This window comes from Melanerpes formicivorus, unplaced genomic scaffold (genome assembly GCF_026170545.1).
Source record: "Melanerpes formicivorus ecotype bairdi unplaced genomic scaffold, bMelFor1.0.p_v2 SCAF_58, whole genome shotgun sequence".
Lineage (NCBI taxonomy): Eukaryota > Metazoa > Chordata > Aves > Piciformes > Picidae > Melanerpes > Melanerpes formicivorus.
The window spans coordinates 945283-962137 of NW_027142410.1; the positions used below are offsets into that span (position 1 = coordinate 945283).

General features: G+C 46.0%; 1 protein-coding gene across 1 annotated transcript in view; it reads right to left on the reverse strand.

The window, feature by feature from the left end:
* Window positions 1-16855, reverse strand: part of TYRO3 (TYRO3 protein tyrosine kinase) — a 47974-nt gene that overhangs the window by 11664 nt on the left and 19455 nt on the right. Inside the window, exons 7-13 of the mRNA XM_068161416.1 lie at window positions 13945-14122; window positions 13330-13472; window positions 11905-12049; window positions 7188-7317; window positions 5364-5464; window positions 4275-4370; window positions 1988-2068 (exon numbers count right to left, since the gene is read on the reverse strand). Of these exons, the coding sequence (XP_068017517.1) occupies window positions 1988-2068; window positions 4275-4370; window positions 5364-5464; window positions 7188-7317; window positions 11905-12049; window positions 13330-13472; window positions 13945-14122 (874 nt within the window). The remainder of the gene's footprint in view (window positions 1-1987; window positions 2069-4274; window positions 4371-5363; window positions 5465-7187; window positions 7318-11904; window positions 12050-13329; window positions 13473-13944; window positions 14123-16855) is intronic.

Sequence of the window (16855 nt, forward strand, 5' to 3'; positions counted from 1 at the left end):
TGAGGAGAGAACCTGGAGCCCCTGGCTGGCATGGTGGACCCAGTTATGGGGTCTGTGTTGATAGGTTGGACTCGATGATCCTCGAGGTCCTTTCCAACCTAAGTTATACTGTGATACCCTAATTCATCCCTGATAGGAATGGCATGGAAAAAAAAATCAAAGCTTTTACATCTCTTATTATGACTGAGTCTTCTAAAGGTGCTAGAGTTAAGATTTCTTAAATAACCACACTACTGGAGAGCTTGTGACATACAACAGCATAAATGAGAAGTAACTTGTTTCTCCTTGCTATTAGCCCAGATTTATGGAAGCCTATCAATACAATCAAGAACTGGCCCAGTGGAGCAATCCCCCCACTGCTGCTGCTGAATTTAGCAGGAGTCCCCCAGTCTTGCTGTAAGATCACACTCAAGAGTATATGGAAGTATTCACACCACCTGCCTCAGGCAAGTAATTTAAATATGACTCAGACAAAAGTAGGTTCCCTTTTTACAGTCAGTGGAGAAAGGAGGTGCCTCTGGAGGGTGACAGCGAGTTCTCAAGTTAGCTGCCTGAAGGTAGACAGTCTGACTACAGAGAAGCTTGCAAACTCATTAGAGTTATTGTTGAAACTGGATAAAATGATGCAACTTAACTCTAATGTGGTACTAGTCTATTTAGTACAAACTGGTATTCTGTGGCAGTCAAACTCAGCTCCAGAGATAAGTGAGTGTGACTCTGCTTTAAATCAGTCATGCTTAATTTTTGCCTTACAGGCAACAGGAGGGAAGTAAAATAGCTTAACACATATACACATATACAAATACATGCACATGCTTGCTTTGGCTTACACCTATCTGCTAATTGCTTCTCTGTCCCATGAACGTGTTCTTTGTCCTTGTTACGTACAGTCATCAAGTGACAAACCAGAAAGGAGTTAGGTTACTTAGTCAAATCTGCCTGGCTGAGATGAGTTGGCTTGCCATTGCATGCAGCCCAAACACTCTCCTGTTTATTCTGGGATATATACACTTGCAGGAATCCTGTCTTTCACTGCTGAATTATTAGGGCAAAGCAGACCTGTCTGAGCCATGTGATGTAGTGCTGTGTTGAATCAAGCAACTGAATGAGATCCTCTACAGAGGAAGCTGTAGCTATGACTTGGTTTTGGTTGCACATCTCTCAATCACAGAATCAACCAGGTTGGAAGAGACCTCCAAAATCAAGTCCAACCGATCACCCAACCCTAACTAATCAACGGCACTAAGTGCCTCATCCAGGCTTTTCTTAAACACCTCCAGGGATGTCAACCCCAACCCTCCCTGGGCAGCCCCTCTTCCTGTGAAGAACTTCTAAGATCAAGCCTAAACTTCCCCTGCCACAGTTTGAGACTGTGTCCTCTTGTTCTGTTCCTGGTTGCCCTGGGAGAAGAGACCAACCCCCACCTGGCTACAACTTCCTTTCAGGAAGTTGTAGAGAGCAATAAGGTCTCCCCTGAGCTGCTTCTTCTCCAGGCTAAGCAACCCCAGCTCCCTCAGCCTCTCCTCACAGGGCTTGTGCTCCAAACCTCTCCCCAGCTTTGCCGCCTTTCTCTGGACATATTCCAGCAAGTCAGTTTCTGCTGTGTTTCTCCTGTGGATGGTGAGCATTGAACTTTGCAAAGCTACCATGTGTTAGCTGAAACTCATCTGGGGGTCAGCTAGGCAGATCTGGTCAATACCCACAAATGGTAATCCTGTCAGGAGCACAGAGTGGCGTTCAATCCTGACAGGTATGAAACATTTTTGCTCCCTGATTTCTGTCACACTTGACTGCACAGGTTCCTCTGAGCCTCCTCTTCTCCAGGATAACCACATGCTAGGTGTTGTACAAGCAACTGAGGTGAGACAGGTGCTTCCCTAAAGAGCTTCCAGGGGATGGGAGACAACATGAGCAGCATGGCTGAGTAGGAAGTTCAGAGAGGTATCGGGGAGTGTTTGCTAGAGAACAGGGCAGATCTCCCACTTACCTTTCAGCATCTTCACTGCCACTTTCTGGAAAGAGCCATCATCTAGCTTCAGCAGTGCCTCTCGAACTGACCCAAACTCCCCTGTGAAATGACCAGTGAGGGCAGTGAGAAAACAGCTTCTTGTGAACCAAGTGTGATCCATAGCAAGTGTACTCCAGGGGTCAATGGCAAAGAAGCTGAATAATCGTAAGAAATGCAGCGACCAGCTCCGTTTTCCATTCTGCAGTTCCAGCCAGCAGCTTTCAGCATGCGTGTGCCTTGAGGAGGCAGCACGGCTAGTGGACAGAGATCATTGTGCTGGCAGCCCAGAAGGCAAAGCACAACACGAGGGGAGGAAAGCAATCCCCTACCAGATGGACAATTCAGAGTATAAGCTGGGATCCCAGCCAGACATTTCTGGAGAAACCATATCATAAGGGATGAGTCTGAGTGAGGCTCTGCCCAGGGAGGGGGCTATCAGCTGGAGCAGTGAGTAGATGGGTTGGCTGAAGAAGCTCTTGGTGCTGACAGCCATCCATAGCTGAGTGACGGTGCCAGCACTCAAGCATTTGAGACACAACCAGGCCTCATCTCTCAAAACTGAGGGAATGAGTTCTATGAATCACCACTGACCAGACAAAACATAGAACACTTACTCGTGTGCATGTGATGTGCTAATTCACAGGAGGAAGGGGAGATAAGAGCAAATGCAACTGGCTAAACCCTCTTACAATTATTTTAGCTTGAAGTGGCCTTCCACCACAGCATAACAGACTCTTTGCAATTCATTTTGACTCTGGATTTGCTCTGCCTAGTTTAGTAACTGCTTACCCCACCCAAAATCCATTAGCATGAGGAACTCTGGCATGAAAAGAGGGAAGCAAAACAGGGCACTTAAGGCCCTCACCTCAAAGTCTTTCTTTTTCCACAAACCTTTCAGCAGTGCCCTTCACCACGCCATGGCACGTGCTTATTTCACAATAAGCATGAGAAGTGGATCTGACCACAAAAGAGGAAAATGGGAAGGAGCAAAGGCATTTTTGCACTGCTTCCTTCCATATTCTGGAGCTGTTGTTGCAGAGTCAGCACAGCCCAAGATAATGCAGTCATGCCATCTTATGACCTGTATACTGAGCATGGAGTTGGGGGAATGGAGCTTGCAACCCAGACCAGATCCTTGCCAACTAGCACCCTCCCACCAAAGCCATCCCCAGGGGCCTTACTGCAGCCAACTTCCAGTGTGTTACCTATCATGGGGACAGCCCAGAAGGGTTGAAGCAAGATGACAGACACTGGTCAAGAGCTGACACTCACAGATGAGACAGCTGCTTAATGACTTAGCATTGTTAAGCCCTCCAAGACCACTTCCACAGGAAGGTGATCTTCCTGCTCTGGAAGAAATGCATTTGTTCTAGGAGGCATGGAGTGGAAGAATGCTCCCAGTGGGGAAGGGTCAAGGAAAACTGCAATACAACTAGTCTTGGAAGAAAAAGACAAAACACTTGAGCTTCCTTTTGATTATAAGTCCTGACTTACGCTCCTCTCTTAATTATGTTTTTACTGATTAGGAGATTACCTTCAGCCTGAGAAACGGGGAAGGATGATTCACTGGCAAGCATACCAGCTTGCCATTTGGGAAATCTAAATTCAAACCCATTTATCACACAGTTTCTGGGGTAATCTTTTAGCTAGAATTAAGTGAGAAGCATCCCACCTTTACTCTGTTCATCCCTCCTGACCTGAAAACCTCAGAGAAAGATTTGGACGAGCTGTGTGGGATATCCAGATAGATATCCGCAGTCAGAAGAACTCCTAAGGACCTAAGTGCCAGCTCCAAACGTGCCCCAGATGTTGAGAATATGTGAAAGTGAATCAACACTTTTTTTTTCTGAGGGGTTGGGAGTGAGACATAGATCATCTCTGTCTCAGCCCATTCAAAACTCAATGCACACTTATGCACCACTTTTTCAGTAGAGAGAGCAGAAGATTAATTGCATATTTCTTTGTTTAAATCTCTGAAAGGAATTCACATGCCAGTGAATCACCACTGCTTTGCAAAGCAGAGCACAGACTGCAGTTCATGATTCTGTAGAGCCATATTGTAGGAATGGCTTAGCCAATATCCTCTTAGTCATGCTAAACCTTTGAGAAGTTTTTATCCCAGTGGAAGGGAAAGCTCCATTTAAATTGCTGTCAACAGGCAGAAGGAGAGAAAATGGGCTGCTTACAATTGGTTCTCCCTACCCAACAGTAAAGGTTACACAAGTAGGACTTTCAATGTAAAACCTTGTTCACTTTTGGTTCTTACCCTTGCCCAACATTCTTCCCAATGTGAACTGCTGTTCCTGGATTAGGACATCTTTGAGCTTCGTCTTCAGCTCATCACTGATCCCTACACTCTCCACTAGAAAGAAACAAACAACAACGGAAGACTCAAAGAAGGGTTACTCAAATACTCTGTCATACATCAAAAGTCACCAGTTCTAATCTCCATCACCAATCTGACGCCCATATTCTAAGCAAGAAAACCTAGAAAAAAGATAGGTTCCCTTCCATGCCCTCCAGCCTGACCACAGACATGAGGGCAATAACTTTTCAACCACAAGTACCAACATTACTGAAAGGGAGAGGGTGTGATAACAGCACCCTTAAACACAGCAAGAGCAACAGGAACATGGAACCATTGTAAATAGCACTGAGAAAGCAAAATTCAAATAGAAGGGACACTGAGAAGTCTCTGGTTCATACAGCTTCATTTCAGCTGATGAAGCTGCACCAGTCTTCTATGACTGGCTCTCAGTCCCTGGCTGAGAGAGTAACACAATGTCCAGTGGTTTACAGTCAACAGATTTAATGGAGAGACGTCTAAACCCAGGGAACACAGTCAAAGGACAGCTGAAGCATCCTCCTAGCCTAGCCACGGGGTGCTGCTACAGAGGCACAACCTTGTTGAACCAGAAGACAGAAATGGATCGTCTTAAATCTGGGCATTCTGGCCTCTTAGAGAAGTTATTAATTCCTGGCATTCCAAGACTAAAGAATTGGTTCATGCTCACAGCACACAGAGTTTAAAGTGCACTGCTAATGTGGTTGGCCACAACTGCCTCACTGTTGCACAATGTTACAGCTGAAGGAGTCCCTGTGGAGTGAAACTGGGGCAGGGGAGTGGTGAATTCATACCTTACACTAACACACAGTGACTGTAGCTGTAATTAGCAAGTGCTGTATGGCAATAGCAGTTCTGGCCTTTCCCCTCTGCCATCCACAGTATCAAAGCTTCCTTGTAAATGAATCCCCTGTTCTTGATGCAAATCCACCAGCTCCAGGGAAACCCAAGACCTTGGCACATGCATGAGCACAGCTTCTCTGGCAGAACCGCTCCGGTCATTTCACTTACATGTTGCTTCAATGAGTTCTGGGCCCTCCCTGTTGAAAGACCTGGCAGCTCTGAAATGGACTGCTGGATCCACTCTGCCAACCACACTGCCAAAGGCATGGCTAGAAGGCAGAAAAGACACACAGGGTCACGGTTACATGGGCTGTTCACTTGGAAAAGGGTGCGTTGACAGTATGGATGATTTCTCTCCCCTTGCCACAGAGATACTACAGACTGCTTTGCTGAAGAGAGTGTAGCTAGAGAGGAGAAATGACAGAACCAAACTAACCAGGTTGGAAAAGACCCTTGAGATCATCAAGTCCAACCTATCACCCAACACTATCTAATCAACTAAACCATGGCACCAAGCACCCCATCCAGTCTCTTCCTAAACACCCCCAGTGATGGTGACTCCACCACCTCCCTGGGCAGCACATTCCAATGGCCAATCACTCTTTCTATGAAGAACTTCTTCCTAACATCCATCCTAAACCTCCCCTGGTGCAGCTTGACACTGTGTCCTCTTGTTCTGTCACAGGTTGCTGATGGGAGCCTTTCAAAAGAAAATCACTTGTCCTGGGTGCCTGGGAGAAGCTGCAGGTTGGGGCAGGTTTCAAAAGTCACATAAACAGAGGTACTGCTGTGAGTGGGAGGTCTGGGAGACACTGAGAAGACTGGCAACCTTCCTTGCAGCAGGAAGCAACCCACAGCCAAGTGGCAGAGGTGACAGAAAGGAGACATTCCTGGGACATCCAGAGAGCTCTGGAAATTATGAGCAGCTGCCAGACTGAAAACCAGCATGGGATACAAGGCCCAGCCCATAAGAAAACAAACTGATTCATCTGTGGATATCTTTTCTCTTAAACACCAAAGCAGAATGACCTTAATCTAGTTTATGTTTCTATATTCTAATAAAGCCCAGCTACTGACATAGCTATTTTTTCTACTGTATTTTGAGTGTTCTCATTTTGAAGAGCAGCTAGGGCACTGATGGACTATCATCCAGAGTGACTCTCCCTCCCCCCTCAAAAAACCCCAAACAAACAAACAACAAAAACCAGTCATCCAAAGAATGTTCCAAAAGCACTCACTCTGCAATGACTTTTGATAAATAAAGTAGGATGAGAAGCTCAACATGAGCTCTCAATGTGCCCTTGCAGCCCACAAAGCCAATCAGATCCTGGGCTGCATCAGGAGAAGTGTGGCCAGCAGGTCAAGGGAGGTGATCCTCCCCCTCTACTCAGCTCTGGGGAGATCCTACCTGGAGTACTGCCTCCAGTTCTGGAGCCCCTATTACAAGAGGGATGTGGAGGTGCTGGAACGTGTCCAGAGAAGGGCCACAAGGATTCTCAGAGGGCTGGAGCACCTCTCCTGTGAGGACAGACTGAAGGAGTTGGGGCTGTTCAGTCTGGAGAAGAGAAGGCTCTGAGGTGACCTCATTGTGGCCTTCCAGTATCTGAAGGGGGCCTACAAGAAGGTTGGGGAGGGACTTCTCAGGATATCAAGTAGTGATAGGACATGGGGGAATGGAATGAAGCTGGAGGTGGGGAGGTTCAGGCTGGATGAGAGGAGGAAGTTCTTCCCCATGAGAGTGGTGAAACCCTGGAATGGGTTGTCCAGGGAGGTGGTTGGGGCCCCGTCCCTGGAGGTGTTTAAGCCCAGGCTGGATGAGGCTCTGGCCAGCCTGATCTAGTGTGAGGTGTCTCTGCCCATGGCAGGGGTGTTGGGACTAGATGATCCTTGTGGTCCCTTCCAACCCTGACTGATTCTATGAAATAAATCAGAGAAAACTTTAGTGGAGAAACCAAAGAACTCTGTAACCAGTACGAGGAGAACCTCCCTTACCCAAACCGAGTTTCCTTTCTTCTTTTTCGAAGGAGAATAAGAGCCAGGGCAACAGCTGTGACCAGAGCTGTGAGAATGCCCAATGCCACAGGAACCCAGGATGTCCCATAAGGAGGTTGTCTCTGGCCACCTAGACAATGGAAAAAACACCAGTCAGGAAACAGAGGACCGTCAGTAGTAAACAAACCACATTTCTCCTTTTTGGTTTGAAATGCAAAAGCCATGCTGCTGGATCTGGCGTACACAGTGGCTCATTGTCCACTGGAATTTGGCATAAACAGCTACTCAGTCAATCATGGGTGACACTAGCTGTTTCACACAGCACAGGCAGAGCAGATGCACCCAGTTATCAGAACTTAATTCTCAGTTTCGAGCCTCAAGAAAGTCAAAGGCACTGCTCCAAATTATGCTGCTTGACATAGGCTCAGGATCTGGGGCACCTTAAAGAAGGGTCTCAAGACAAAAAGGTTGCTTAATGTGAGCCTTTTCTGTGCAGGTTTCACCTTGTCCTGTTCAAGCAGAACCTTGACCTGGCTACCCAGTACTGCCTGAATGCCACCCAGATAACACTTTGAAAGACAATAGGAAAAGACAATTGCCTCATGGCAATCTGCTTGAAAAATATTTACATTCCCCCTCTTACCCCTCCCACAAAGGGAAGCACCCTATGGGACTTGGCCTGGGCTGTAACTTCTCAATGTCTCTCTGCTAAAGGAAAGGTGAATTACACCAAGTGCCCTGTGAACCTGTGTGCAGGTTTCCATTCTGCTCTACTATTTGCTCCCAGAATATATATACTTTTGACTGCAAACTGTCCACAGAAGAAACAGAGATGCTGCCAATCTGAATAAGCTGCCAGGGAAGGAAGATAAGCAATATGGTTATGAATAAAAGAGTATTATCTATGCTTGGCAAACAACAGATAAATTAATCCAATTCCCTGAGAGATTTCTTCTCCAAACACAATTACTAAAGATTAAATGTAAATTTCAATGGGTTTATTACAATTCAGGATGGCCCCCATATCTCCAAATTGTTTAAGAGCAAACAAGAACAGGTAACAGGTCCCTGAAGCACCTCCTTCATCTTCATGCTCCCTCCCTCACCCTCAGCACTTGACTGTGCTTTACTGGCAGTTAAGGAAGAATCATCTCTGATGATGTAAGTAATTCCATTATGTCATGACAGAGCAAGTAAACCTGCCCTTAAAAGAGATGTTAGGTTAATGGTCTAAGATTTGGATGAACCTTCACACAGATGTACATGAAAAGGGGTCAGATGTCCTTACTGGCAGAATCCTGGCATGCAAAAGGTTTCTAAGGCTTGATTACATTGTTGAGCCTTATCACCCAAGCCTTCAAAGCAGCAATGTTAGTCTAATAAACAGGTAGAGCTTAAGGAACCAGCATTCTGGCCCACTGAGGCAGCAGATCAGTACTCCTCCACTGAAAACAAATTATCAGAGCTTTAGCACCTATTTTCTTCTTCATGTACCTCAGTCAGTCACTTCCCCACTCTTTTCCAACTCAGAAGGCTTTGCAGGCTCTGGGCTTTATGATACTCCCTCTTGCTCCACCTTTTGACCTGGCCTTCAAGACCAGTTATAAGGGAGGGAGAAGGATCAGGAACAGAAATGGAATGAAAATACAATGTAAAGTATCTCCAAGCCTCTCCACTATTCTCGAGCCAATCACTTGAGCTGTTCCTGCCAAACAATCAGGGTAGAAACAATTAACAACACTGGTGTGAAAGGTCCTCTCTGATAGTTAATGATAAGGTTTCCTTCCCTCTCTCGTGAGACAGACTTCTCTTGATCCGATTTTCTAGTCTCTGCCTGCTAGTTGGCCTGGTGAGAGAGCACTTATTTTTTTTGGTGGGGTTGCCTCTCTAAAAGGAGAACAGATGCAAACAAAACTAAAATCAACTATTCTCCCTGCTTCTAAACTGATACGACTCAGGAGTCCATCTCACAGTTTATAGCAAATGTGTCAAGTAGAAATAAGTGTTGAAAATCACTGCTTCTCCTCCTCTGCCCCACAAATCAGTGCTTCCCACTCCTGCCACTGAGCTAGAGAGGATGGCTGCAGCGAAGCAAAGACCAAGTTGTCTCTCCTCCCCCAACTCTGCCTCTCGCCTGTCTCCTGCACCGCCTTTTCCAACCGGCATATGCCTTAAGCCTGCACAAGGCAGAGAGAAGATGGTGTTATTAGATGAGCTTAAATGAGTATTCTGGAGCCTTTTGATGACAAGAGAACCCCTTTTATTTCTGTAGCAGATTTTATATCACAAAGATGTGCAAAGACCATAATCCAAGAGTCTTCTGCATACAACCACGAAGATTACAGACAAGGAAAAAGCTAACAGAGCATCCTGTTCCCCTCTTTGCAATGAAAGGGAAGAGGTTTCTACTGAGATGTTTCCTTAAAATATTAAAATAATCTTCATTAATAGTGCACAAGATCTCTGCATAAACAGGGTGGAGCTCCCACCAGCTTTGCTGTGGTGACAAATATGACTTAAAGTTTATACAAGCTTAGTCATCTCCACTGCCGCACTGGGAGCTGGTCAGAAACCACCCCTGGCATTTCTCATAAAGCAACCAGTGCCAGTTTGCTATTTTGGGAAAGGAAGCAACTTGTATTTTCTACCAGGCCTGAAACAAAACTGCAGTCTTTCTGCAGCTCTGCTGTTTAAGGCCTGTCAGTGTTTCCACAGTGAGGCTTGATTTCCAGCCAGTAATGCTTGTGAAGAAATCTACGTGCTTTCAGAGTGCCTTTGACCAAAACAAGCACTGCTCCTAATGCTACCTTTCTCTTTTTCTGTTGGGTTTTTTTCCCCCCAAGTGGTTTGCAAAAAGAAAACATCTTGTTGTGCTTTCAGGATTATCCCATTCCAGCTCCCTGTAAAATGCAAACCCTATACACTTCCTGGGGCTTCTTGCCAGTGCTGGTCATTCTCCAAAGGGATCTTCAAGTCCTTTCAGGTACTGCTCTCTGTACTTGCATGTCACAAAAGGAAAAAAAAGCCTGAGCAAAAAAACCTGGGAAAGAAAATTGATGGAGCCAGTGCCCAGTAGAGTCAGCTCTGTAACCTCCAGTAGAGTCAGCTCTGACCTCTGGCATGTCTTCATTCTGCTTTAAGTAATTCGAGGGCTGTGATCCCACAGACTATGTGCTCACACATAACCCTCAGTACTGACTTAATCACAGGAACTGTGCATGCCAAAGGGCCCTTCTGAGTAACGTGCACATTAAAACCAGCCTTAGATGCACTACTGCAAGTAAGGCTACAGCTCTCTGTGGTTACTCTGCCCCTGTTCACCGCCTCTTTCTTGACTGGTAACTCCACTCTAGGTTCCCCTTGCCATCCTTATGTGTATAAGCTACAGCTGTGGAGGGATCAGGAGGGATCAATGTCCTTGTGACTCCTCAAAAGACATGTGGAGTGGGAAGAAAGCAGTTGCAGGGGGGTCAGCATTAGGGCTTCGAGATTGCTGCCTCATTCTGCCACAGACACTGGAGACCACAGATTTGCAGTCTCCACCTCAGGAGACTGTGGGATTTTTGCATGATGGTACCTCACTGACTTATTATCACCAGTCCCTACTTTTATTTGGAACATCTTGCTCTTAGCTGTTTTACAGAAGAAATAGATGCTGCCAATCTCAGAAAGATGTCAGGGAATACAGACAAGCAAGCAGCATTCTTCTCACCCTTTTACCCATCTCCCCAAATAACATCCTGCCCTTCTCCACAGCCTGACACCCACTTCTCATTCAACTGTGAAATAAAGGCAGCAAGCAAACCTCCATAGATGAGCCTAATCACCCTCTATCACTACAAATCACTCCACACAAGCATGTTTTCTGCTCCCAAAAAGCCCTTCCATGTGGTCCAGATTGTACAGTACAGCTTGTGTAACATCACCTTCCATTCCTACCAGTAGCTCAGCTTTCTCATGGAGAGCGCTGCAGTGGTTTAGTATACACACATTCAGCAAAACCCTGACAAACCCACGTGACCATAGTTTCAATGAGGCTCAGTTGAAAACTTGTCAAGAATAGGTTCTTTGATTTAATTTGAAGCCAGGTTAGAGGAGTTTTCTGTTGTGTTTACACTTGTAAATATGTGTAGCTTAAGCCAGAATAGAATAGAATAGAACAGACCAGACCAGGTTGGAAGAGACCTTCAAGATCATCGTGTCCAACCTATCAACTAATCCAACACCACCTAATCAACTAACCCATGGCACCAAGCACCCCACAAAGTCTCCTCCTGAACACCTCCAATGATGGTGACTCCACCACCTCCCCAGGCAGCCCATTCCAATGGGCAATCACTCTCTCTGTATAGAACTTCCTCCTAACATCCAGCCTAAACCTCCCCTGGTACAGCCTGAGACTGTGTCCTCTTGTTCTGGTGCTGGCTGCCTGGGAGAAGAGACCAACCAAATCTTCACTTGCACTTTTTCTATTGTCTCCCCTTGACCTGCTGTGCAGCAAAATCACAGCAAAAGCCTGTTAAAGATGACACAGTAATGGGTAGAAACTGGTTTGTTTATACTAACTTTGTAACTATTATTTACTTCTATCCTGCTTGATAAAGCCACGTGGCTCAGTCAGCTGTAAGCACTGAAAGGACAAGAGACAGAGAAAAATAACAGTCCCAGCATTACTGACTTTCTTCCCCAAAGTTAAGGAGAGGCAGCAGACACTCACCCATGACCTCTTGGGCTTCAAGCAGGAAGAGGTCACTCCAAGGCCCACATCCTGCAGAGTTCAGCACACACACCCTGATGATGAGGTCTTTGAAGGGATTCCATGTTGTGAGATTAGCTTTTGTCTCCTGTACAATCATCTCCCCCTGAGAGCAAATGGCAACAAACTGTAATCTGCCTTATAAGCAATATAATCCAAAACTTCACCTTTAAAACTAAGCCAAAGCATTACTGTGTACTTCATTAGTGCTGTAGCAAGGGCTGGCAGCTGTGACTCCTGGGTCCTAGTCTCTGTGTTGCCACTTACCTTGGGCTGCTGTCTTGGGTTTCTGCTCTCAAAAACTGCTAATAGTTTCCCACAGCTTAAGGAAGATTTCCTCCTTTGAGGCCCTTCCATGAAAGTTGCTATAGAAATGATGTCTTTTTGTGCTATTAAAAGACACACCTCCTTCTTGTGGTTTAAACACAAAGATGTGCTAACATACTGCAAAGCACCCAACAGCTTTAATGCCAGAGGGAGGACTTCGCCTGTTTTAATGTGTTGACCAAATCCCAAAACAGCATCTGAATTTCATGGCAAATTTTCACTTTTTGGATGGCAAGGCCAACATATTTTCAGTGATTTTGTGGATCTTCACACACACATCACTTGGCTGCCACCACTGACACAAGGTAAAGTCAATGGGAACTCAAAATATTGCTACTCAAAGTCAACGACGCTGACCTACTGTGAAATAGGTCACATAAAAAGAGAAGTAAGTCTCTTTTCCCTCTAGCTGTCTTATTATTACAGGCTTGTTCAGCACTAATAAGCACTGACTAAATACATATGAAGAAGCAAGAAACCATAAGAAATGCTGTGCACTTCAAAGGCAGATAGATACCTGGGAAAGGTATATGCTGCAGAACAAATGAAAGGCCTTCTACCTTGGCAGGGTCCTTTCAACTCCCAGTGTACAGTAAACCAAACCAAAGAATCCATAACCTTCTTGCTGTGATTTAGAGGATAACTCATTCACTTGTTAAACACACCTTTGTTGCTAGGGTTTGGAAAGACAAGTCCCATTCACAACGGGCAAGAAATAGCCCAGATCCTGCACTGTGTGAGCTGCATTTGAGACAGCACCAGAAAGGCTAACTGAATTCGTTCTACATTGTCCTTCTTGTACAAGGAACAGCAGAGATGGGTCTGTCCACAGAAGAGCATCCAAGTCAAGGAATGCTGCATATGCCAGGAGGGGAGAAATGGGCCTTAACCTTAAGGCCAGATGCTGAGGAGGAGTTGTAAATCAGAATAGATCCATTTCCACAAAAGCAGTGCCAGCTAATCTAGTGCCCTGATACAGATAAGGGGTGAAGGACCCTAATGCTATGATGAATGTTTTCTGATGCATCCAATGGCTCAGCTTCCCTCTCAATCTGTTACCTGAGTTACATTGTCCTGAATCCACTCCAGCCTGTATCCCAGGACATTTTCTTTCAGCACATCTGGAGTCACACCTTCCCATTCCAAAATCAGACCAGGATCTCTTTGGATGACATGGATATTTTGTGGGGTGCTGCTTGGAGCTGCAATCAGAGGACAGAACACAATTGCTTTGCTTAGGAAAATAATGCATTATCTACACTGAAAATGGCTGAAAGGACAGTCTCACCCTCTTTCCTAAGATCAGTCAGAAAAGAGAGAGTGAAGAGACAGAACAACTTCTGCAAGCCACCAGCACTATGCCTGCTTCAAGTAGAGAACACGAGGCTGGTCAATGTCTCTTGTTTCTTTCTCAGACCTCAAGAATCTCAGCAAAAGGGACATGCCCAGCATGCAGAAACCCCGTGGCTGGATCAAGCTGTGGGCATCCCTGCAATTAATCACACTTGACTGCATATTATTATTTTACCTCAGGAGAACCCCAGAGTGGACAAGCAATCTGCCAGGAGAGCATTTCCTGCATGTCAGAATTAGCAAGGTGGAGTTCAGCAGTTTATCGTGGTCTCTTTTTCAGATTCAGAGCTGCTTTCCTGTTTTTGTCTCCTATTTGCTTACCAAGTTCCAGGGTCTGGAAATAAACCCTGTCAGTGAAAGCAGAGCTCCCCATCTCATTGCTGCACTGCACACGAACACTGTAGTTGGTGGAATGCTTCAGGCCTTGCACACTATAGGCAAAGGGTGGCACTGGGGTGACTTCAGTGGAGACCTCCTGGTCATCTGGTGACTCAGCTACCTGCACCAAGAATGAAATAAACCAGATTGGAAGAGACCTTCAAGATCATCGAGTCCAACCCATCATCCAACACCATCTAAACAACTAAGCCATGGCACCAAGCACCCCATCCAGTCTCCTCCTAAACACCTCCAGTGATGGTGACTCCACCACCTCCCCAGGCAGCCCATTCCAATAGGCAATCACTCTCTCTAGGAAGAATTTCTTCCTAACATCCAGCCTAAACCTCCCCTGGTGCAGCTTGAGACTGTGTCCTCTTGTTCTGGTGCTGGCTGCCTGGGAGAAGAGACCAACCTCCACCTGGCTACAACCTCCCTTCAGGTACTTGTAAACAGCAATAAGGTCTCCCCTGAGCCTCCTCTTCTCCTGGCTAAACAACCCCAGCTCCCTCAGCCTCTGCTCATAGGGCTTGTGCTCCAAGGAGAAGACTGTTACCATAAGCCATATGACTAACAGATCCACAAGGATAAGAATCCATTTCATGGATAGCTTTGGAATGCGCAAAGGCAGACGTGGCACCAGTGGCGTTTAAAATACTGAAAAGGGAGTTGTCAAACTAAGCCACATGAGCCATGCCTTTATTTGGTTTAAGTGACATCACTCTCCTAACCCCAGCAGTACAATTTTCCACCAGCTGAAAATATGACTCCATACTTCAAAACATTTTCTTACCTATGGGACAAATGCTACAGCTGATAAGTATTTCCTTTAAGGAAAGCGAAATGTGCTCGATGGGTTGAGTGCTACTGGCCAGCTTTGGAGGCTCTCTTTATTTGGGCCATGAAAACTGGTAGATCACCTTCCCTGGGGCCAACTTTTTCCCAACTGCTTTTTTTTTTCTCCAGAATTTTGTGTATTTTCAGTTTCATAGTGGATTAAAGATGTGGCAGACACTGGTGGCTTGGTTAACAACACTGTTCCACATTAAACTGGAAATACAACCTTTTACCACTCCTGCAACGCTTCCCTCCCCCTCCCACGAAGCTGAAGTCTTAGGCAATGTGAATGTTAATATTATCCCACACCACTGTGTGCTTGTAATGCACAGACAGGCTCAAGGATCCTGCTTTTTTTACTGACAGTAGCAGAAATCACTGCACGGCTCCCAGGCTCAGCCTGTCCTTCCTCTCAAGTGCACAAGAGATGGCAAAGCCAAGAGTAAAAGCAAGCTGTACTGACAAAAGTGAAACCCTCCTGTGGACTTTTTATAGCAGTCTCCCTCCCTTCCTTCCTGCCCTTCTCACTCTCACACACACTTTTGGCCCACTGATTTATGTGGCTAATAAAAAGGAAGAATCTCAAGTTTCCTGAAGAGAAAGGCATATTATTGCCACTATCAGCATCATCCAAAGCAGGGGAAAAACCTAATCATACTTTTGTGTAAAACCCTGTCAGTTTGATGTGTGTCTGTTCAGCAGTCTGAAGAGGCAGTGCTCTTACATCTGCCTCCTTTATGCCCTGTGGAAGATGGGTTGTGTTAACAGGCAATAAGCAGTGATTCCCTACCCTGTCCCCAGGAGCAATCTGTCAGCCTGACCACGGTGCACTCGCTGCAGTTCCCAAGTGCCTGAAAACCAGGGCCAAGTTTCAAACCCTCTCCTCTTTCTGGGAGGCTGTGGGCAGAAGTGCCATGGTGGGGAGCCAGGAGCACAGGCAGTTTCACATGGAAATGTGGGTCAGCGTCTCTGAGTCTCTCAGTGTTGCAGGCAGAGGAAGCACAGCTTACTGTGAGTGGGGGTTACCGCCAAGTTACCCTGCTCCCAGCTCCTAATGCAGGAACTTTGTCCTCCCCAAACCGAACAGAAAGGGCTTTGAAAAGGGGTGGGAGACTGCTGAGTGGACAGAATCTGAGCTGCTCTGATTCGGCCTCTTTTTCACAGGTCCCATCCCCCACACCCGCGTACCTGCCAACAGTGAGAGGGGGAACTCAAACCCCGGGGTGATTAGCATTGCAGCATGCAAGCCAGAAAGAATAGGCTGTTCCAACTGGAGATAACTTGCATTGTAAAACAGAGGAAGGAAACCATTTTTAACCTCGAAGAGCAGAAACGGCAACAAAACAAAACCAGATGCAACACCACAACACAGAGACTGAGGCCCGGTATATTCAGGCACTCTTTTTGACAGCGAGTTTAAACAAGATGATTGTTTCTTTTATTTAGGAAAGGCAACAAACATCAGAGCATGAAATCTCTGGTGTCCTCCCAACACACAAAAAAACAAAACCCAACTGCAAGTGAGTTTGCTAAATCTGCTTCCAGCTTCTGCTTCTCTAATCCTCCTCTACGTCATTGGCAGCACCCCACAGAAATTCCACACCGGCTCCCATTGCTGCTGTAAGTAGGTAGGGAAAGGTCTGAGCCCAATATTCACACCTGGCAGGTAAGTTCACAGGGAATGTGCCTAGCTGTGCCTGCACAGCCCACTTCTGGAATCACCATTTCTTTCTGACACTTGATTACCAGCTGTTTGATCTGACTTTACAGTGAAGTGTGGGATGCTAGAAACTGTATCATTGTTCCCGGGATCCTAAAGGATGCTGTGCAGTTTTTCAGAGATGTTTGAGTACTCAGCAGCCAGTAGAACTACAGGATAGTATCAGCCTTGATTTGCTGGGCAAAAATGGTCTTTGGCAATTGATCTGTGACCTATCAAAACTTGCAAGGCAGGGCTTAATATTACTCTGAATTGTGCAAATATACCTGACTTTGTACCAAAAAGCCCACCCTGTCT